This window comes from Pieris napi, chromosome 1 (assembly GCF_905475465.1).
Source record: "Pieris napi chromosome 1, ilPieNapi1.2, whole genome shotgun sequence".
Taxonomy (NCBI): Eukaryota; Metazoa; Arthropoda; class Insecta; order Lepidoptera; family Pieridae; genus Pieris; species Pieris napi.
Genome location: NC_062234.1, coordinates 5,983,821 through 6,008,639, shown reverse-complemented (window position 1 = coordinate 6,008,639; position 24,819 = coordinate 5,983,821). Strand labels below are relative to the sequence as shown.

At 34.0% G+C, this 24,819-nt stretch overlaps 1 protein-coding gene across 4 annotated transcripts in view; it reads left to right on the top strand.

Annotated features, from left to right (window-relative positions):
• The window catches only part of LOC125048919 (voltage-dependent calcium channel subunit alpha-2/delta-3), a 54,059-nt gene that overhangs the window by 3,123 nt on the left and 26,117 nt on the right, over positions 1-24,819 (top strand). For all 4 annotated transcript variants that reach the window (XM_047648071.1, XM_047647918.1, XM_047648165.1 and 1 more), the window contains exons 2-4: positions 1,016-1,097; positions 9,590-9,700; positions 24,349-24,577. In XM_047648071.1, coding sequence (XP_047504027.1) covers positions 1,016-1,097; positions 9,590-9,700; positions 24,349-24,577 — 422 coding nt within the window. The remainder of the gene's footprint in view (positions 1-1,015; positions 1,098-9,589; positions 9,701-24,348; positions 24,578-24,819) is intronic.

Here is a 24,819-nt window from a genome sequence, read left to right as displayed (position 1 = left end):
GCTTATATTTTTTTATGGATATTCACGTAGTAATTTTAGTTTTAATTATAAGTTATAACATTGTTAATATATTACATTGTAATAAAACTAAAATCACTCTTCATTAATCTTGGGAAAATTTTATTGTATTTGAAACAACATAGCATACTTGAGGATAAAGTGTGGATGTTGAGTTTATGTTCGAGTAACTCGCATCATATTCTTCTCCTAAATTTGTATATTTTTCCACAACTTACTAGAAACTTTTATAAATAACTTTGAACATAGCAAGCGCAGCCCTTTCCGATAATATCAGCTATTTATATTCAAATAAATCATAATACATTTAGTATTTTTAAAACGGGGTCACACGATAAGCTCACTGACATTATAATTATACGTATTTGTTAAATGGACTTTCGTAATTATTATCTACCTTTAAGTAAACATTTGCTGTACCTACTCGTAGTATTAGTCATGGCATGTTTTTAATAAAATTTATTTTATACATACCTTTTTTTTTCATATAAGTCTTTATCTTGCAATCAGTCAGCTAGACTATGAGCGATGCGTTGAGAGCTGTTAGGCGTTCAGAGCAAAATCTTCATCGCTGCTCCTCTCTTTCAACCGTGTCTATCTAAAATTAGGATTTGTCGCTTTTTAAGCCTATTTATTAGGACCGGTATGGTTAGTTGCTTGGCAAGCTTATTAGGATGCATTTGTAGCCTTTTTACCCTTACATACCTATTATAAATTATAAAATTTTCTTACACTAAATAATAGTATCGAAGAACAAGGTTTTCATGGTAGGACAACTTAAATTGAAGTCAAAATATTTTGCGTAGATCTTAATCCATGTCTAATTAAATTATATGTTTAAAGAACTTTATTTCTCATTACAAAAATGATTTTTTATTTACATGAGAAATTTAATATTAAGTATATACGAACGAGATACACGTCGCCATCAGCTAGCCCAATTTTAATTTTACGATACGTTAAACGTAAGAAGGATACAAAATATTTTTTGTTACAGAGTCAAAAACTGGGCGTTAAAATTTGGCGTGGACCTGTGGGAGTTTGGGCGGCATTTCACGAAAATGAATCAAATTCAAAATGTAAGTATTTTTTGCTTTTACTTTGAAAGTTACTTCAGTAAACTTCGGGGTGATCGGTTCGACGCGTGCTTATAAAAATGCAGCGAGTTCGCATTCTGCTCTGACCCTGGTTAGGTCCAGTAGAGAGGGGCGTCAGGGGCGGCCGCGACCTACTTACAGTATCAGGGAACGAGGATTCCGTCAGATCGGATACCGGGTGGATAGAACACTTGAATGCAATATTAGTGACTGAGCACTCAACACAGTGTTTTTCTTACAGTGCTTCCATTTATATGCTGAGCTAATCATTTAATAAAAATAACAATACGAGTAGAAGTAAAGTATGTTCATTAAAAACAAAATTATCACTAACATTTCAAAAATCACATTACAAACATTTACTAAACATCTCAAACGATATCTTGTTAACCTGTCGTATTGAAAATATTCTTGTTGTACAAAAATAGTTTTAATATAAATGTGAAGAAATAATTAATATAACTTATAAAATACGGTTTTCATGTCAAAAGGAAAAGACTGGCTGCCCACAACACAGGGAATCCTAGTGTGGGGGCCAGTGCACTTTACTTTATCTAAATATCTTGTATATATATATATAATAAAGTTTTTTCTTTATTTCTTTTTCTTTTTTTTCAAAAGTAAAACAATGTCAAGGTATATTCTATGGTATAACCTTGTTAGAAATGTTAATAATCTTTCTTCATAGTCACATGAGCATTCAGCTTTCTATGCCAAAAAATTATATTTACCCGAAAATCGAACCCAAACCTACAATGTGGTTTACACTCCATTGAAGGCACGATCTTAAGCCGTATAATTAAATTTTGATAATTTCTTTTATTATATTTCTGCCTACCACAAAGTCCAGCTACATTTTCTCGTCTACGGCGTAACTAAGAGGTTTGCGGATAAGCTACAGCACACAAAATAAATGTCAATAGCTAAATTACACAGGGGTTATATTACGGCAAATGCTTTTAGGCTCGTATTTCTGAAAGCAATATTCTTTACGGAAAACTTTTGTATTAGAACTTATTTAATATAACTTGTTACCCTCAGCTATTGATTCTTCTAATTTTGTCTATTTATAAAAATTGCAATAGCGTAATTTTATATGATACTAGCTGACTGGGCAAATGTTGTTTTGCCGGTTATCTCATTTATAATAGGGGTTGATCGTAGAGGGGTGAAAATTAGGGGTTGTATGTATTTTTGAATGCTGTATAACAAAAACAATTATCAAAAAAAAATAGGGGGATGAAAAATAGATGTTGTCCGAATCTCAGACATACTCAATATGCACACAAAATTTCATGAGAATCGGTCAAGCCGTTTCGGAGGAGTTTAACTACAAACACCGCGACACGAGAATTTTATATATTAGATAAAACCCAACAAATCGTAGTATATATCAATATATAATTGTACTACTAGCACCGATATTAAACAGAAATATAAACTTTCACATTTATATTTTATTTCTGAATAGTGAGTCATGCATTGGTTTTTCCCTTTATCTACCTTGCTCCACTTTATACAGACACTGACCTAACTGTGTATATAGCCTTGATAATAGAATAGAAGAGGAGAAAATTAGGTTAAACTCTTTCCACGCCCCGCAATGGTCATATGCGATGTAAATATGTTCTAGAAAAAATTCAGAGACCGATAGTTATTAAAAAAATGCGTTAATTACCTTCTTAGGAAACCTTTTAAGTTAGCTAACTTTTAAATATAGCTGTATTAAGAAGCCTTAAAAATCGCTTAAATATAGCGTCTTATATATGGTGAATAAGACAGTGTCCTACTTTATTCCTACTTATCTTGCTTTTAGGAGTATAGCAGGGACAATGCGTAGGCTTTCTATACAGATTGGCGAAGATTGTGGTTTTGTGCCAAGTGCATCCAACAACTCTGTCGAAATTTATGTAGTATCATGTAGTTGCCACTTCTGAAGTTATTTCATCTTGCATAAAACGTAAACCTTTCTATATTTATAAAATATTGATAGGATTAAATCATAAAATTAAGTAAAATGGGAAAATTTTATAATGTAGTTTGCATTATGGCCGTAACACGGCTGCTTTGAAATCATTTTAATAAATATATGTGATATTTATGAATTAGTCAAATCAAATTAAAATTTATTTAATGATATCGGTAACTATGGACACTTATCAACGGAGTTATTAAAAAAAGGGTAATCTATAAAAAAATCCCAAATCAAGGGCGTAGGGTGAAAAGAACTGGCAAGACACTCTCCGCCACTCTTTTAAATCGCAAAGTTTTGGTGTCAGTTTAAGCTTGATCTGAATTCCACTTCGTAAGTCATCACAGGTAGACGTTGACGACTCATTGGTCTAGTGGTTAGTACCCCTGACTGCGAATCCATGGGTCCCGGGTTCTAACCCCGGCTGAGACGAACATCGATGTGATGAGCATTTGGTGTTGTGCTTAGGTCTTAGGTGTTTAAATATGTATTTAAATGTATATCTATATAGATAGATATACATTATCAACAAATATGTATGTATATCCGTTGCCTAGTACCCATAACACAAGCTTCACCAGCTTAGCATGGGACTCGGTCAATTGGTGTGAATTGTCAAAAAAAAAAAAAAAGTTGTAGGATTGAGGGAGCGAAATCTCTGAACAGACACTTTTCAATTTACTGAAAGCTAACCCATAAGGCGGGTTGTTGACATTTTTGCTTCAGCAAACATTTGCTGATACTTTTAGAACAAGGTAGAACTGAACCCGATTCAACCTTGGGAAAGCTGATAGTAGAAAATGTCATCGGAAGACAACTTTATCATGTCCTCTCCCTCTCTCGGGCTTCTATCCTCGTATCAAGGCCCATCGTATCTTCCTCTAATTCTACCAATGGTTGTCGAGACTGGTAGCCAGATCTCTGCCGGGGATTTTTAGCACCCCTTGCCCCGCCTTTCCCTGACCCCTACCGTAGCCAGGACTAGCAGCTTCGCATTGTTTTACTGTTCATGTTGGGGAGGTAAGTTATCAACACTCGCCACGCTTGGCCAACGATTTGGCGAGCGCAGTATTATGTTGAGGTTAAATGGGTAAAAACGCTGCCCATTTACCCAAACTTTATGTTCTCTTAGTTTCCTTCTAGGACACCCACGGGTTGATGGGGGAGTACTTATCCAGCACTCCACGGCCCATAAGGCTATAAGTCACATGTGAAGATTAAAAATATTCCTTACCAAATATTTTGATTTGCATCACGAAGTCGTGGATTTATTGCATTGATTAAGCTTTGATACGTCTCTTCACCTACTTTGATACAAATGAAATAACTACATTATTCATTTATTGAATAACATTATATTAATCGGTATAAAAAATTTTGTCATCAGTTTCAGTATCGGGCAGAAATCGCAAACTATGACTCGACAGCTCTTTCCACTTCCTGCTGTACTGGTACAAAGAAAATAACATTTGAATTATTAAGATACAAATAATAAAACGTATCCCCCTGTTAAACGTATACTCTACAGTACATAAAAAGGTTAATGAAATGGAATTATTGGATTCATTGGGATAGTTAGTGAAAGAACGTAGGAATCTGGATGCTTCTAATAGGTTCGTAGGAAATAGTTTATCGGAGGATTGCGGTGTAGGTGCCGCGATGAAACGCACATTGAATCGTAATAGCACACATTCTTATCTAATACATTAATCTTTAATTATTCTCAAATACTAAAAGGATATATTACTTTAAAGGGATGCTTACAATATAAAAAAATTGATTTCCAAAAGCAAATTTCTCCTAATACCTTTGTTTCTACAAAATAATGTTATTTTTGTCAAAAATCAAAAACTATAGATTGACATTTTATATACCTTTCTAAAAAGAGACTTTGGTCTTTAATACATAATTCTAACAGACTTTTCATACATTCTTATTTAATACATTAATCTTTCATTATTCTCAAATACTTAAAGGATATATTACTTTAAAGGGATACTTACAACATAAAAAAAATTGATTTCCAAAAGCAAATTTCTCCTTTTACCTTTGTTTCTTCAAAATAATGTTATTTTTGTCAAAAATCAAAAACTATAGGTTGACATTTCATATATCTTTCTAAAAAGAGACTTTGGTCTTTAATACATAATTCTAACAGACTATTCATACATTCTTATTTAATACATTAATCTTTCATTATTCTCAAATACTTAAAGGATATATTACTTTAAAGGGATACTTACAACATAAAAAAAAATGATTTCCAAAAGCAAATTTCTCCTTATACCTTTGTTTCTACAAAATAATGTTATTTTAGTCAAAATTCAAAAACTAGGTTGACATTTTATATAAGTTTTTAAAAAGAGACTGGTCTTTAAAACATAATTCTAACAGTCTATTCATACATGAAACTACTTAAAGAACACTCAAGAGTTATTGTGTAGGTCACGAGTCGCGGTCTTAGGTCACTCTTAACTTGACTTGGCGCTGAATATTTTATCAGAGAATTTATTAAGACCAATAAAATTCAGAGCACACGTTATTAGTATAGGGTGAATACTGCCCTGTGATTCTGTAACTCACTTTTCGAACTCTGATTTGGCATTCTGAAAAGGTGAGAGCTTGTAGTTTATTGTTTATTAGAATGCCAAATTATAAAATGACTGCTTCACGACTGATTTGAGAGCGACCGCCGATGCGAAAACCGCTGTGTGAGTTCGAAAAGTGAGTAACAGAATCGCAGGGCAGCTTACAATTTTGATTCTCAATTATTTTACAACGCACAATAGGTTTTTTATTATTAAATTTTATGATAAAGGCGTTTTTTATTATTTCTGTCAGGTATCCTAAGTTTATTTTCTTACTGATCATCCATGGTCCTAATCGTTATAAGACGTATGATGCATAGTATAGCTGATTACGTAGACCGAAGCAAACCTCAATAGGAATTTGTAGGCTAGTTAACTAACCGCAATTCTGTGTTATTATTATTAATATAATTATATATAATGTTATTCCTCTACTATGTTAGGATAACATCTAATATGGCTTTAACTATTGATTAAATAATTTAACAAAAAGGGATCTTGAAAAATAAGAAGGAATTAATGAGGAGTAATAGGTAATAATAATAAATCGTTTATTTGCCAAGATAGTACAATTAGATCGAACAACAAGAAAAATCCGCACAATCAGACATATATAAATAGGCATGCAAATGTCATATAAATTTGTTGCAATGCAATAAGAACATTAACATAATGTCATAATAAGAAGTTAAGTCATTTATAATTGTTAAACTTATGGTCTAAATACTCGCTCACGCTATAAAAGCACCTTGACTTTAAAAACCTAATCACCTTCCCCTTGAAAACATTACCTGGCAGCGATCTATACGTGATGTAGTAGTAGACGTGATTACGAAGAATCCTGTCGAATGATGATGATGATGATGATGAATAAGACAAGAGATTCTTATGACCAATCACAATCATACGACACGCACAATAGTTTCGTCTTTTATTTTTACACGCTTTATATTAGCTTCACCTGCATGTATGTATGTATGTAACCGACTCCTTCGGACTCGATTTTGACCCATTTCAAACGGACAGATTTAATTCAAACTTTGTACACTTATAAAGAATCAGCGACAATATAATAATTTCATAGGTTTATCTCGAAAAAACAATGAAATTTTTTTTAAGTCCACAAAGCAATACGATTAAATTGAGACAACACGTATTGCTGCTAGGACTAAAAAGTGGAAAATAAATATAGTTTAAAAAAATTCTGGCGCACTGTGCCATATTTTTTGTCTATCGAGCTACCCACGCTTTTTCACAATAAAACCAGTATTATTTGTTCATTACCATTTTCAGCCTAAATTAGGAATTATTTTTCACTTTTTAGTTTGATGTGCTTTAAAAGCGTGTTTTATAGTTTTCTTTAACTATATTTATTAACCAAGTGATTTAATTTTTACAAGTAAGCATTTATTTAAAAGTTTTAATAATACAGACATACAGTCATTATTATTATATAAAATTGACAATGACTTAATAGTAGGCATATAGGTTTTTATTTGAAATATTTAAAGAAATTTTCTTAATAGAAAAGTACTTCAATCTTCCTCAACAGTGGTAGTGGAATTAAAATGGCCGATAAAAGAAGGTGAAACGTTCAAGGTGAGTGGGACGCCCTGTAACTTGTGAGCTTGGGACGATTACTTCATAAATCGTGACAAAGCATTTCCACTTTTTATTATTTGCCGCAACGTTACACATACGAGGCCCAATCAATTCGCCCCGCTACTGACACGAATCGAAACAGCGAAGTGAAAATTCAAATAATTTTAAAACGTCAGTTTTTTAATTGGAATGATACAGTCTAACGCCCGAACCCAATACCCTATCTCAATCCATAATCCACCATCATAGTTCTCTTTATCCAAATGTTGTAACAAGTGTGCCAATAACAAATCGAAGGATTGTAATAGCCATCTGTCGATACACGCTGTCCATGGGAGGTCTGGTGTATGAAAATGACAGTTGACGAAAGCTCGATTTCAATAATTAATTATTTTAACAGATTTTAACTTACACCAGTTTTTTTAGTAATTAAAAACACTGGTTTTTTTTGTTTTTAACATAGACATGTAAACTTTAATGTTATTTGTACGGTTTTATTTACTTAATTTGGTTTACATTGATTATCAAATATGAGTGAAAACTCTGTAAAATGGAACGACAAAGAGCATTTTAACCGTCGCTAAAAATGGATTGCCAGGTAGGAGATCGATCGACTGTCACGGTCTGATAATCCACAATCTCAGATTGAAAACAATCTGAGATTGTGGATTAATTATTGGGTTCGGACGTAAGAGTGAAACTTTAAATAACAAACTACTTACATGAAAAATTATTGAAAACTTTTTGTTAATTAATGAATTGTTTGCACAACATTTAGGATATTTTTATCACTTTTAAAATTATATCCAATAAAAGAATAGCATTAATATATTAAAACAGAAAATATATTTTTTCTGTGGTCCTTAATAATCGCTGATTACTCACCCGTGATATAGCGTGACCCACATTTTGCGTTCCCCTTCCTGAATCACAATTAACCAATATACAATATTCCAACAAGGGAAGATTTATAACACAAATCTCTTGAACTATTAATATATAATAGCTATAAATTCCTATTCCTATATATAATACGTTAATTAACATAAAAATGTTTTTGACGCTTAAATGTGTGCAGTAATTATGGTAGCTCTTGAAAACAGAATCCAATCAGCAAGCCGGAAGGATGGTGTTGACGTATAAAGTGGATTAAATTAACAGCCTTAATTGAATTTAGGTTCCTTGTTAGGCAATGTGTCCCTCGAGTCCGGCGGTAGTGAAATACTCGTTCGCCAATTTAATATTCCATGAAATCAACTACATTTTAAAACATTTGGTTGCAGGAAGATTAATGAATTTACGTTTATATTTAAATATGTGGTTATTACTAGCTGGTGCCCACGACTTCGTCAGCTCAGTATTAGTATTTCGAGTAGCTTCTACTAAAGATATTGACTATTTAAGACAAACATTTCATATGTGTAACTCTAGCGGTTTTAGCAACGCACGCCAAAATAGCTCGCATATGGTATATTTTTTTGGGCAATTCTCACAATATCTTTATAATTTGTAGCCTATGCGTTATTGTGATGTATAAGCTTATATTATTGTAAAGTTTCATTTAAATCCATTCCGTACGTTTTCACGTGAAAGAGTAACAAACATCCATCCATATTTACAAACTTTCGCGTTTTTAATATTAGTAGGATAAGATACTTTAAAGGAATAATGAAGAAATTTGAAAGCAAAAACAGTTAACACCGGTATTACTAAGTATGTTTTATTAAATTTGATAGCAACAAAGCCGAAATTCAATAACACAGCGCCCGAAGCGCGCCTTCACAGAATAACAATAATTTGGCAGCGAGCATCCGCCAAATTCCGGACGTGAACGTTCCATTTTTAAATTTGACAGGTCCTTGCTATGGAGCCAATAACTCGATATTATGGGCGGAAACACAGATGTACTGTTTAAGAGAACTTAAACAAGTATATTTTTCTTATTTATGTGTATATTTTTTATGTGACACTAAAGTATATATACATCTTTAGTATAAAAGAAGGTTATAGTGATACATATATAATACTACCCTGATTAAAAATATTGATTGAAAAAAGTTCAAAAAATTTACTACATGCAAATTATAAAAAACTTTTTTATTTTTAAATATTAATTAAACATACTCTGGACTGAAATTTGCTAGGCAACCCATATGGATTATATTTATTGACATATTAAATTAAATATAAAATAAGTTTCATTAAATAAGCATCTCGGTGAAGGTCGTTGTATAGCGGGATCTTATACTATTATGAAATATTTAGATTTAATTTTAGGAGTTATTACAGCAAAAGTTTTTGTTTGCTTTCAGAAATACCATGAGTACAACGTGGAGGTCGTCCGGAAAGACGGACTTCTTCTTGTGCGAGATCTTGCTGCAGAAGTTAAAAATCATATGGATTTCAAAATAAACGCCGTTAAGGTATGCTTAAATATTATCGTTATTCGCATTTAGAAAAGAGAATGTGAGAAACGTCAAATAACTACTACTACTACTACTCTGTACGCTTTTACTTACGTAGACACGTCTACATTATCTGTAAAGGGTTTTTACTATATGTTTCTGTTTTATATAATTCCTTTGTAAAATAAGGTTTATATTCATTTACACGATAAAACATGGCTACCCAGACGGAAGCTCTGAGCAAACATTTTATTATTGAAACAAAAAGCATTCCTCATGTTGCGCATTTCGCTTGAAAAAATACAAGCCACAGGAGCCTTTGCTTTAAGAATGAAACAAATCGTTTCGCACAAAAGTAAAACAGCTCACACAGTTATCCGCTACAGTACGATGATGCTGTTAGTACTTTCTCGACTACCGGCTGCAGAAATAGATATATATTATAGTATAATCTGATCCCCGGATTTGTTCAAGTGCATCCTTTGATAGCGAGGGAAGTGCCTCGCTGGCCCCATTGTTCGCATTAAAGTTTTATTGAATCTATATATATAAAAATGAAACCCGTTTTCCTTTGTCACGAGATAACATGAAAACGGCTTAACCGATTTGTCTGATTCTTTTTTTATAATATTCCTTGAAGTACGATGATGGTTCTTACGTAGAGAAAAATTAAAAAAAAATGAGTGAAAAAGTCTAAAAACAACACTTTTCCATATTCCCATACAAAATATTCGTAATAATATTTAAAGGCAATTTGAACTTTAATATCATATCATAAAGTTCAAGTGTTAGTAGAGGGGTTCCGGGAAGGTAAATTTTTATTTTTTGACATAATGTATTTGTTGTATTATCCGGACCATATACAGCCCGGTGTCTCGAATAGCAGCTATAAGTATTTTAAACAAATAAATAATCGACTGTTAGGCGGTACGATGTTCGCCAGGCCAGCTAGTACATTATAAATGTTATGGAAAATGTTCTTCATACATTTCCAGAGTAAATTACACTACTTTCTCTTCTCAATATCAAATGGTGTTTCTCTTCAGTAATTAAAATTAAAAGGAATGTTGTAGTTTGTTAAAAATATTAAATATAGAAGTTTATTAAGTATGAGGGTGTGCAATTATTTAATCAATTACCGTCTAAAATTCGTAATATTGGCGTTTAACCAATTCAAAACGGCATTAAAGATATCAGAATGTGCTCATTCTGATATATGATCTATGATATATGATCATACTATGCTTAGTAGACTGAAATTTGGCCGGCTGATGGCGACGTGTATCTCGTTCGTATATACATATTAAGTTTCTTTTAAACAGCACAAGATGATAATTTAACCTAGCTTATAAATACAAAAAAAAAAACAATAAAAGCAATAACTAACCTTAAAATATAAAACTAAAATATATTGTTAAAAGGAGTACCTTTAGGCATGGCTCCGAAGATACTGGCAGCGTTCCCCCTTTGAATATCTAGACTAATTCTATATCCGAGGTAGCTGTCAGCTCTTCGGTCTCCTGTGATGTCGACTAACCTTTTTGATATTTCCTTAAAAAGCCTTATAGCAATAGGACCCCACGGGCCAAGGGTCTCAACACCGAATGGGACAAAATCATATTCGAAGCCTAGATCCCTGCAAGCTTTAGCTTTTTCAGCCACATCACAAGCCGCACCAGCTCTTAAGTATCTCATGTAAATAAAAATACATTTTTTGTAATGAGAAATAAAGTTCTTTAAACTTTATAATTTATTTAATAAATTAAATCTCATTTACAAATCCGCCCACGTTGCTTCTCGAAATATAATACCATTAGTTAATACCGTACAATTATTACTACGCTGTGTAGGCGTAGCATTTACAGCGCGGCGTAGAAGTACCGTAGGCGACCGTAGATGGTAGATACGATTGACGTAACACGCCCACAATCAAAGTTCATCAGACATATGTTTTTCCTTATAATTATAGTATTTCCGCGGTGTTAATATGGTAGGGAGATTTGGAATTTTCTTATGACAAGCCTCAGTCAGTTCACTGCGATGAAGTTTTTGTGATAAATTCGCGTCAACTTTAAGAGACCACTAAATCCGGTGTTATACACATAAACTGCAACTTCTATTTAATGTCTTACCACACTGATACCATAATCCTAGATCTCCTACAGTTGTTACTGGTAAAAATGAAATACTAATATTTATTATACATTTTTGTATCTAAGGGTCTAATTGAGAAATGTTTCTCAAGTAATAAAAAAAGTAGATAGAGGTCAAAGCCAAGTGTTAGGAAATTCTTAAAGACAATTAACATATTCAGCGTTAGCCGATATTCGCGATCATGTCTGTGAACCCTGTTATTGGAATTCTTCTGAATCTTGAACTAATCCCACTACGGCTGCTTTCCGCCCAACTTTCAATTTGATAAAAACTTCACAATTTTCTATTGACTTTGAAAGACTCGGACTTTAAAGGCCCACCAACGTATAGTTTCAATATCACTACTAAATAAACATTTATTTAGAAATTTATGCATTACATTTAAAATACACAATATTAATAATTACCATCAAAAGTGTTTTAGGATTTTCTTTTTACTTAGGTAAATATAAAATGTGATAGAAGTTTTGGAATTATTAATTATTCAACATATATATGGTATATATTCAATAAATATAAGGAGCTGCCACGCCGAAGTAGCAAAGCAAAATCCAAGCTAATATTGTTCCTTGTTTTGTGTGATTTCAGTATCTTGTCTTGTCTTTCAAAACATATATAACATTAGTTACACAGTGTAATATGTAGAATATTCAAGTCGAAAAAAAGTAAACATCATTAGCATATAAAGTACTTAACATTATCCTAAGATATCAAGATTAGATAGATAGATTTGTGAGGCTTATACATTTAAAAAAAATCACAATCAAATTATTCACTAATCAAATATTTTTTAACAATAATGTTGTTGTAATACAGTAGTGCAGCAGTTTTGTTGTATATAAACTCGATCATAAAATACTGTATGTTTGTTATTTAATTAAGCAATATAACTTTTATAAATTAACGTTGCTGTTTTTGCTCAGTTAATCTGCCTTTTTGTACACGTTTTTTTCTATTTCCAAGCCCTTCCGACGTATTGAAGGGCTACAGAATTCAATTAACCAAAGGGATTGAATTACTCTTGATCGACAATTCCGTCTTACTTCAATTTTACGTTTCTAATCTTTCAATGTTGTATCAAAAATATATTCCCCAATCTCTTCATACAAAACAATTTACATATCATATTGTCTCATAAGCTTCGGTTCGTTGGAAAGTAACCTTTTATACATCTTTCCATATTGTTATAAAGCTGAAGAGTTTTTTGAGAATGTACTAATCTCAGAAAATATATGTTTTTGTGTTTGGATGTTCATGGTATATACCATTACGCTACAAATTACTAACGTTATTGTACATACATATGTGATTTAGATCCGCGAAGGATCTATGTACAAAAATATAAGTTATTATAAAAGTTTGATAACAATACAATATCAGTCCTTAAACGAATAGTAATATTTTCCTATATTCTAGTACTGAAGGCAGTTATGTTATTATGATGGTATATATAATACCATACGTATTTAAAAAGTAATACTTATTTAAGAAATATTGTTTTCTTTGCTTGTAATACTTGTGTGCATTTATGTGATATGAAATTATATACTTTCCTACTACGTGTTCGTTATTATATATATGAGAGCGCTTTTCAAAGGCTTTCACTTACGTATTTAAACGTGGTTAGAATTCCTTTCTAGGTGATGAAACAGACAAAATTTTCGCTTAACATCGTTTATAAACGATCTATTATTAATGTACAACCTCTGTATAAAAAGCTTATTTCTTCGAGTTTATACATTATTTAATTGTTAGTGATGTTCCGATAATGACTTTGGCCGACTAATCGGCCTTTGTGCACTACTGGTAGTACTAATACTTGCACGACTAGTCGGTCAAGAAAATCACTATTTCAAGACGTTTAGCTTACAGCTGATTTGCATGCTACTAGCAACCGCTTCACGCGAGTGTGTTAAAACATGTTTTGTTTACTTCGCATTGTTACTTCATTTTTCGTTTAGCACGTGTGCGAGATTTTCGAGACAAAAGATCTCATCACCATTAGGTCTGAATTGTTAATAGAATCTCAGAGAAATAACAATGATCTACATACTGCCTGCATTGATAAAAACGACACTCAAACAGCAACACGCAGAGAATTTCGACATCAGGAAAAATAGCTTTTGAGAAAAGTGTGTGTCTAGCGCAGTTCATTACCATCTTTTTACTTAGCGTCCCCTCTGCTTTTCCTTGGATATCTCTCAATGTGCAATTATCCAGCTCGTAGTTTAGTTTTTAAAGGTTGAGTAGTTAATCCTGGTTTCTTGTTTTCATTTGATTGAATTAACATTGTTAGTGCGATGGCTGGCCTCTCTGTGATAAAATGTAAATAATATCGTCAGCAAACCTTAGATGGTTAAGCCTTTCACCGTTAACATTTATTCCATAACCTTCCCATTATAAACTCCTAAACATATTTTTCAATACGGCTGTTAAAAGTTTTGAAGAGAGTTGGTCTCCTTTCCTGACCTCCCCTATTTACTGTCAATGCCTTATTTTTAAAAATATAATCGTTCTTAGTTAATACAAAAATATGAGTTGATATCTTTGTTTCTCAGAAAACGCATTTGATTTGGTTTTGTGTGGTTAGGATTAGAATGATTAGACTGATTGACTAATATAATAAATACTTCTGAATATCCATCTTTTTATTGAATGTAATGTAATATACGTATAATATTAATTATGAAAGTCGGAGTTTTTTGCGGAATAAGTGCGGACTAGTCACCCCCAATGACACATAGTATTGATTAAAATATCCTTTTATAAACGCTTTAGCTTGACCTGTTTGGGTCAAATCTAGTAATTGAAATTTGATTCCTTTCCTGTTGACGGATTGATATGAAATTTGGTACGCACCTTTGTTTCTGATGACCATATAACTTAATACATTAGATTTTTTTTAACCTAATACGAGTACATTGACGATACGGCTTGATAAGCAAATTTGAGTTCTGTATGAAAATAAATTGAAAACCCAATATGGCCGCCAACAAAATTGCAGGTTCGGTTTTCTTTTCACAACCTCTTCAATTAGGGTATCAAATAAAATATTGACTAATAGAATAGATGAAAAAATAAATATGGGTGCCAATAAAATGTAAATCCAAGATCCGTTATAATGGCAGATTGAAAACTGTCAGGAAAAAAACCTAGTAATTAAAATTAATTAACTTAAAATTACAAACTTAGTTAAACGGTCTTATAGAAAAAATAGAATTAGATGTTGTAGACACTAAAAGCTTTAGAAGAATTCAGTAGATCTTTGGTACCAGTTATAACACCACTCTCCTCATCAATCTAGGGCATTCATCAGACAAAGGGATAAAACCATGGGGCGCGCGTAAATTGCCTTAAAATGTAAATTGCATTTATTATGATATAGCGGTTGACTTGATAGAAATTTCTAGGGCTTATGCCCAACCTTTTTTAAAAAATATCTAATAATAGAAAATATATACTAATATCATTGCTTGTGCCTTTTCATAATGTAATTTTTGATTATTTGTCAAATTTGGAATTTGATAAGGCAACGTTCGGGTTTATAAGCAATTTTTTTTTTATATAAGTCTTTATCTTACAATCAGTCAGCTAGACTATGAGCAGATGCGTTGAGAGCTGTTAGGCGTTCAGAGCAAAATCTCCATCGAGACTGCTCCTCTCTTTCAACCGTGTCTATCAAGACTTAGGATTTGTCGCCTTTTAAGCCTATTTATTAGGTCCGGTATGGTTAGTTGCGTGGCAAGCTTCTTAGGATGCATGTCTAGCCTTTTTCTGTATTTCATAAGCAAATGAAAATCTTTTCAGTCGGCATCCTTATACTCGTATGCTATTAGCGATTTTTATTGTTACTTTTAATGTAAGTGAAAGTTCAATAAGAAATAAAGTCATAAAATATGTATGGCTACTGAATACAATTGCAATTTCTAGTTATTGTAATATTTCTTAACCTTTATTCATTAATGGTAATACAAAACCCTATTTGAAAGTTCAAAATTTAAAGAAATCTTTTCATAAAGGATTGCAGTCGGTTCACGGTTTCACTCTGAACTCATTTTTAATGAGAAAGGTTCCAGTGTTGCTCTCATTACAACTGTTCTATTAATATTTGTCTTTAATTAAAATTTGAGGCATTACATTTTGATAATAATAAAAATATTATCATTATTTTTTTTAAATTTGTCATTTTGGCTTGGACCAATATCATTTTATTCAAACAATGACTTGTTATGTCCATTATTAATTAAGTACGGGCTTCTGTTTATACAATCACCGTTGATTACTTAACAGTAATGCGTAAAAAATTAAATAAAACGTGATCTGTATTTCGAGTTTATTAGAACAATAATTTGTTTCTTGATGTTTAATTAATTGTTATTTATCGACTTTTTTACAATGGACCTATATACTTCACTAAACAGCTGGCGTGGCGTATTTAAAGTAATATAAATTGTCATGTTTGTGTACGATAGCGCAATAAATAAATATTGTATTCTACCACATAAATGATAGTACTTTTATACTGATAATTAAAGAAATTCGTGCAACATTATTCCCTAACCATTCCAAAATATAAAAAAATAATATAAAAATACACAACGTTAATATTCAAGTTTTCACTTCTGCCGGCACTCCCGAAGTGCAACCCGCGTTTTTTTTAGAAATATCGCTTGATGTCTTTCAGATGTTAAATTATTTTCACTACTGTTAGCTTACGTATTTTACAATTTAAGATGATGAAATATTGATTGTAATAAAATTGAGTAAACTAGCCTTCATACCTTTAAAGAATTATTAAGTATCATTGTAATGAATTGTGGCATTGCTTCCAAGTTTCATATGGTTTTTCATATTTTCATTAAAGTAGGAATTACAAATTAAAAAGGCATAAATGCGAAGAACAATAAGGTGGTTCCAATTATTTCATGAACTGTGAATATAGTCATAAAAAATAATGATATTTTATAATAAATGGCTGTATTCCGCCCAACAGCTCTATCAGGAAGCAATAAAGCTTATCGTAAACCGTGGATGTCGGTCAATGTGTCCATTTTCCTGTGGCTCGTATAACGTACTACGCTATACATACGTATTGCATAATTTTACAGGAAGTTCGAATACTAAAATTCTCTTCACAAAAACTATTCACCAACAATTTATTTACAGATGAAAGTATAACGATAATTTCGCAATTTTTTCATTAGACAATGTACAAATCGAAAAGAACCTCGTAGATAGAAATAGCAACTTAAACTATTTTAGACATTTAAAATCCTATTTACTATTACAATGGATCGTTTAAATGTTTAAGAAAATCTCTTTTTTAAGGAAGTACAGATACTTTATACTATAAATTGTATGAGCCAGCGTTTAGAACAAAAATCATTGTGCGTATGCCATTTATTAGTACATTTTTCAGCAAATTCTTCAACTCAAAGTACGTGAAGTTTGTTAGTACTAGTGCAAAATGTCAGTACGTAATAAATATTAATCTCTAATAATTACCGACGAAATTTAAGCGTTCTATCTCGTGAATTCTAAGCACGTTTATAGGAGGAGTATTAATTTTAGTCGACAAAGCCGTTCTTTGACATCAAACTAGTACAAGAACAACTACAAACTACCACAACGTGTGACACTATATGTATAGCATTGCAAGGCGCACCGCCAAATTCTCGAGGCATGCCGCAGGGCGCCCAGTGCCAGGGATGTGGGGGGGGGGGGAGACTATCGCTGCACTTACCGACCTTAATGTTGCCATCAGCAAATTGCAAAACACCAGCTGCTTGGAGAAGACTACTGACAGACAGGATTGGATCTTACAGTATGAGAACAGAAATGGGTTCTAATATTGAGAGTAGATTTTAATTAATGAAGCCATTTGGTTTAGTGGTTAATGCGTTATAACCAAACAAATATTTCACTATGTTAATAGACACAAAACGCTAATCATCTACGTAGTTGACTTTTTGTTGTAATATACATGTTATACGTTACGTGATTTTAAGCAACAAAGCTTTTGTAATTGTAGAATTTATAAATGTTCACGCATACTAAACTCTTAGGTGAACACGAGAGACGGCTAGTTTGAAACAATTAACTTTAAAGTAAGAAAGTCTTTCTGTCACCAATGTCTTCACGCCGTAACTAATTGTTAGGCGCTTTCAAAAATTGATTATTTATTGTCGAAGCGAAATTGCTTTGACCGATATTCACATCGACATTTTCTATTAAATACCATAATAATTACTTGAAAATAAATGGAGCGTGACCGTCATATGCTCACGACAGCGCACTTAGTGTTGGGAACCACTTAAACTCCAGTGTAAATAGGGGGAAGGATCAAGTAATATCTGTCGGGTGTTATTAAATACCATCTCGCGAGTGCAGCTGGCGTGACCCACATCTACTGCACCACCCGACTTGTATAAGTGGACTGTATTGATTCGTCTTGAGACGATGCCTCCATCTCTCTTCCTCTTAGGCGCCCCAAGGCTACTTACTCAATATTCCGAACCGCTCAGGATGTTTGCACTACCTACTTCATAGAGATTAGGTAATGCGCGGTATATTAAAAAAGTTTTCTGTAATTGAATGAGTAGTATTTATTGCGTCGATTGTTTCTTCTGATATGTCTATTTTGATGAGTACGAATGATGAATATTTTAATTAAACATTACATATCTATACTAATATTTTAAAAACAGGAATGGTTTGATTTTTGTTTGTTTGAAATGAATAGGCTCCAAAACTACTGGACCGATTTCAAAAATTCTTTCACCGTTGCCAAGCTACACTATTCCCGAGAGACATAGGCTATATTTCATTTTCAAAAAATTAGGGATGCTTACTAAAACTTGAATAATCTAACCCAAGGTGTAAAAAAATAAACAAAAAACTTCCTTCAATCGTGTGCGCTGCGAAAACTATTAATGATACAACAAAATGATGTATTGCAATTTTTCAGGACACATCACTATCTATAAAAAATGTCGCGACAGCATGTCTCTATCTTTTATAGTTAAGTCACAATAAGCGTCCTTTTATTATTATTTTTTAATAAAATATCACCGCTAGAAAAGGCTCTTTATTCGTACCTAGGTATTTATCCTTATCAAAATAATTACCAACGTTTCATATAAGCTACAATTTAATGGCATAACCACCAAAAAAGCATGGTGGATTGGTGTTCTGCCTTTTCTCTTGAATAGTTTACTACTATAACAAAAATCTTAGCCATAGGAACGCTTGGCCGAGTCTACTAGTCATATATAAGGTGATTGTTGAGTTCCCATATACATGTGAAGTGAGACTGGTTCGAAAAGTTCCATTCAAATGTAAAACGAAAAAAAGAAAGTTGACCAATCAGTTTAAGGCATCCGGCTAGACCAAATTTAATTAAATTCTCTTGTGTAAAAATCAATGCGACCATTTAAAATAATGTAACTATGTTACAAACGTCACGCCTCTTACAATATACGCGCGATTTTTTAATTTAAACTCGTATCAAAAGCATATTTTTCAATAAAAATGAAGATATTACAGGGCAAAGAGCCAAGCTGTAAAGTAATTACTAGGAACGTAGCAAATATTTTGTGCATTATGAAGTTAAAAATTCTAAGTGTAAGCTTTTGCTTAAATTTATATATTACTAGCTGACCCGGCAAACGTTGTTTTGCCACGTATCTTATTTCTAGAAAACATTTTTTTAGTTCAATAAAAAATCTATCTACAATAATAAAAAAATAGAGGTTGATCGTAGAGGGATGAAAATTAGGGGTTGTGTGTATTTTTGTATGCTGTATCATAGAAAAATAAAAAACAAATCTTTTTTTCTAAGAAAATTTCTTTTTGGGGTGGACACGCCTTATCACTTAGGGGTTTGAAATATAGATAGTAACCAATTCTCACACTTACTGAATATGAATAAAAAATTTCATAAGAATCGGAGGAGTATGAGAACGAACATTGTGACACGAGAATTTTACCTATATATTAGATATAAAATTTTGAAAAGAGGTACCTTCTTTACTGTATGTTCTTTTTTTTTTTTTTTTTATAGAACGGGGGGCAAACGGGCAGGAGGCTCACCTGATGTAAAGTGATACCGCCGCCCATGGACACTCTCAATGCCAGAGGGCTCGCGAGTGCGTTGCCGGCCTTTTAAGAATTGGTACGCTCTTTTCTTGAAGGACCCTAAGTCGAATTGGTTCGGAAATACTTCAGTGGGCAGCTGGTTCCACATAGTGGTGGTGCGCGGCAAAAACTGCCTTGAAAAACGCTCAGTTGTGGAACGGCGGACGTCGAGGTGATACGGGTGGAATTTCGTATTCTGCCTCGACGTCCGATGATGAAACTCAGCTGCAGGTATTAATCCGAACAACTCCTCTGAACACTCTCCATGGTAAATGCGGTAGAAGATACAGAGTGACCCCACATCTCTACGCAACGCCAAAGGATCAAGCCGATCGGAGAGGGATTGGTCGTCGACGATTCGAACCGCTCTGCGTTGTATACGGTCAAGTGGAAGGAGCTGGTACTGGGGAGCCCCCGCCCAGAGGTGAGAGCAGTACTCCATGTGGGGCCGAATTTGCGCTTTATATAGTTGCATGCGGTGGCCCGGAGTGAAGTACTGCCTCGCCTTGCTGAGCACACCAAGCTTTTTGGAGGCTAATTTAGCCTTTCCCTCCAAGTGACCGCGAAACTGAACGTCGTTCGATATGTCAACGCCAAGTATTCCAATGCTGGCTGTGGCTTTAAGAAGAGTGTTTTCGAAAAGAGGAGTAGCGACAAAGGGTATTTTTTTAGCGGAAAACGCGCAAACTTGTGTCTTCTTGGGGTTAAATTGGACTAGGTTTTGTCTGCCCCAGTCTGAGACTCCACGTAGTAGAGTTTCGACTTCAGACACAAGTTTGTTCCGGTACTCATCAACAACTGCCCGAGAAATACCTGCCCGGCCAGTGTAAAGAGTATCCCCAGTGCTGTCATCCGCATAGCAATGAATGTTGCTAAGTTGCAACATATCATTGATATGCAGAAGAAATAGGGTCGGGGATAGAACACAGCCTTGTGGGACCCCAGCGTTTACGGGTTTAAGGTCGGAACATGCTCCGTCGATGACGACCTTGATGCTCCGATCGGCCAGAAAGCTGGAGATCCAATCGCATAATTTCTCGGGAAGCCCATAGGCTGGAAGCTTCGAGAGCAGTGCTCTATGCCACACCCGATCGAAGGCTTTCGCTATGTCCAAACTTACCGCCAGCGCCTCCCCCTTGGACTCAATTGCCTCTGCCCACCTATGGGTAAGGTATACAAGGAGGTCACCAGCTGAGCGACCACGACGAAAGCCGTACTGAGAATCGCTAATCAACTGGTGGCCCTCTAGATACCTCAAGAGCTGGCTATTAATAATGGTTTCCATTATTTTGGAGAACAAGGATGTTATAGCTATTGGGCGATAGTTGGACGGATCAGAGCGATCGCCTTTTTTTGGGATCGGATGTATCGAAGCGGTCTTCCAGCACTTCGGGACAGTGCCGAGCGAGTACAGGTACCGGAAAAGGTGCGTTAAGACCGGAGCCAACTCAGGAGCACAAGTACGCAGCACAATTGGGGGGATACCATCCGGCCCGCTCGACTTATGAATGTCCAAGGAAGAAAGTGCTTTGCGGACAGCACGTTGCTGGAATGTGATTTCCGGCATCGAAGAATCACACCGCGAAATGGTCGGTGGTGATCTCCCTCGGTCATCCAAAGTCAAGTTGGACGCGAAGAGACAGCCCAAAAGGTCGGCCTTCTCCTTCGCAGTATGGGCTAGAGAGTCATCCTCCCTGTGCACACACATCACGTGAATTCTCCAAATGAAACCATTTTAAGTACATTTTGGAAGTCGTTGGGTTGTTCGGTAAACATTATTTTTACAAATCCTTTCTTTTCTAACTTCAACTATCAAGGTTTTTAATTTGAAAGAATTTTCTGAAATTTGAAATAAATACCATCAAATGATGCAATAGTAAGATGTAATGATAGTGTAATAAAACTGTTGATAGCTTTGTCTGGCCACGGTCAAAGAACGCATGTAGTCAGCCGCCTACAAGGCAGGGTGAACGTACCCTGGGTATCTCATTACGTTTTTGACAACGTAGACGACCCTTGCAATTCTTATGTCGCCACAATATTGCTAACCGAACCTTATGAAACTTTTTCTATTTGAAACATGCATATTCAGAATTTTAATATTACGCTTGAAATTGTTTGGGATAGCCGTCTAGTCCGTGGCGCTGATTATGAATGAAATTGACATTCTTAATTCATACTACAATACCTTAATAACTCAATATTTAAAAAGATTTGAGATTATATTATAAAACTAGTGGACCCGACAGACGTTGTCCTGCATGATATTTCAAGCCATTAGTAAAGCAAAGTATGAAAGTACCGACTGCAGCGCCATCTGCCGGTCTGATTTGTGAATCTAAACCATTCCCAGATCCCCTTGAACACACACAAAAAATTTCATCAAAATCGGTCCAGTCGTTTGAGAGAAGTTCAGTGACATACACACTCACAGAAGAATTATATATATAAAGATTATTTGCCAAGTATTTTAAGGGTTAGATTTTACTAAGCCATAAAGTTGTCTAGCCAGGGATACCTCAAAATAATTCAAAGCGGGTTTTCCAAGCAATTCTAGTATAATGAGATTACACGGTCCTCGACCACGCAAACCGCATGTTCATCGAGCCAGACATATTACATTATGTCAAATCCGACAGCTAAGACTGCGAATAAACACTTCAAACAACTTGAAACGTTTAGCTAATTTTGCGTTCACTACTACGTGCCATCTAGCAAATTCAGATGTTAGGAATTTTGAAAATGTGTACTCTTGTGAAGAATGTTTATTGTTTGGCATTATCTTCATCTACTTTTATATAAACGGTGAACAATGAATAAAGTGGTACCATTAAACCAATTTATATCTTATATATAAAATTCTCGTGTCGCGGTGTTTGTGGTTAAACTCCTCCGAAACGGCTTGTGACCGATTCTCATGAAATTTTGTGTGCATATTGGGTATGTCTTAGAATCGGACAACATCTATTTTTCATCCCCCTAAATGTTAAGGGTAGTCTACTTTTTATTGTTTTATTTTTTTATGATACAATATTAAAAAATACATACAACCCCTAATTTTCATCCCTCTACGATCAACCCCTATTTTTTTATTATAAATGATATACATGGCAAAACGACGTTTGTCCGGTCAGCTAATTATTTATAAAAATTGCCATAAGATAGGTCTATTTGGAAAACCATAATATTTTCATTGTGGCAACTAGCATTTTGATTACTTGTAATAGCTCAAAGATCACTGAGTGTCTTCGATAAAGCCGAATTTTCATTATGAATGGCATAGCACAACGTAAAAGAAACACAAATAGGCGGTATCATAATAAGTAGCGAACCGGGCTAAAAGCGCCTAGAACTTAGCTCAACAATAAAGTTGAAAAATCGTGGGGATTGCTCTGCTGCGGGCGTCGCCAAGAAAAAACGACGCCTACATTTCGCACTTAATGAAACTGTAGCTGAAACAAAATAAAGGATTTCCGAATTTAGACAGTGTCATTAAAAATTTCTTTTGATTTTGCCTTTCCATCTTTAATTATGAGATTAAAATTAATTATTCACTTATATGAAAGTATCCTAGAAAAATAGTTTCTTTATACTTAGGTTGTAATAATATGTGTCCTACGTTTCCAAGCGGTAATATATCATTTGACGGATTACTTAATTTTCATCATAAAACCAATATTCCTAATAAATATAAGCTTTAACTACATTGAATTAGCGATGATACCTATTCATTAAAAATACTTTTTATATACTTAACTTATTGTCGTGTCACCCGTTTCGTTGTCTTGCACTTGGTTCTATTGCAGGTATATCTTAGATCAATATTAAAATAATGTAATTTTTAGAAAACGTCTTACATTTAACGATTTTATACGGATAGTGAACAAAAAGCTCGGGTTTTAAGAACACTGTAAATTATGTCAAAGATTCACACTTTTTCCTGTTTGTTATTATCTATTGATTGTTGATACACAATATTTGTGTTTATTATACAGTGTGAACAAAGCTTGAAGCTTGAAACTTGTGGTTAATATACACCGAACATATAGAATATATTACAGTTTATGAAATTAACAGAATGAAAGCCCCTATATCACGCCCGTGCAAACGTTGACAACTTAACAAGGTCCTTACCTCGTAACGTATTGATATTACAGCTAAGCTGAAGGTTTTGAACCCATAGAAATTAATCCTTACGTCCCTTATAACATTATAGACTTATAATCGTACCATACACCTCAATGAGTTAAGGAATTGTCTGTATCTGCGGTTACTGATAACACTGAAACACTATTTATGATTACAATTTCTAAAATTCTACATATAATGTTTATGTATTTGTTTTCGATTTCGTTACTAACATTGATTTTTTCCAGCGTATAATGGACTCAGCAGAGGCCGCCGCATTATCGGCTGGTGGTGGGGGATCAGATGGTACTCCTGGTACATACTACGACGCTCGATGGCTTAATGTCCACGCTGATGATGGGACTTTAGCGGCGCGCGCTCGGCGTCTCATGCTCGCTCCTAGCCGTCACTTTGACCATATCGCCGTTAACACCAGCTATAGCGCTGTGCTCATGCCACCATATATTAACACTGACGGTGAGTTTTACATAATAATAGATAATAATAATGTTGTACAAAGAGCTCTATATTCAAACTCTTTTTGGACAGAATAGACATAGTAGACATAACCATGTGGGAATGATATAGAGTACGTATATAATAGCATTTCGTTAGGACTTCATGTAAGAACAGAATTTTAATATCCGTGCAAGTACCGACACTCATAAGGTTTCTATACCTGTTTCATTTTTTTATTCAGGCCAGGTCTATAGCCGTGC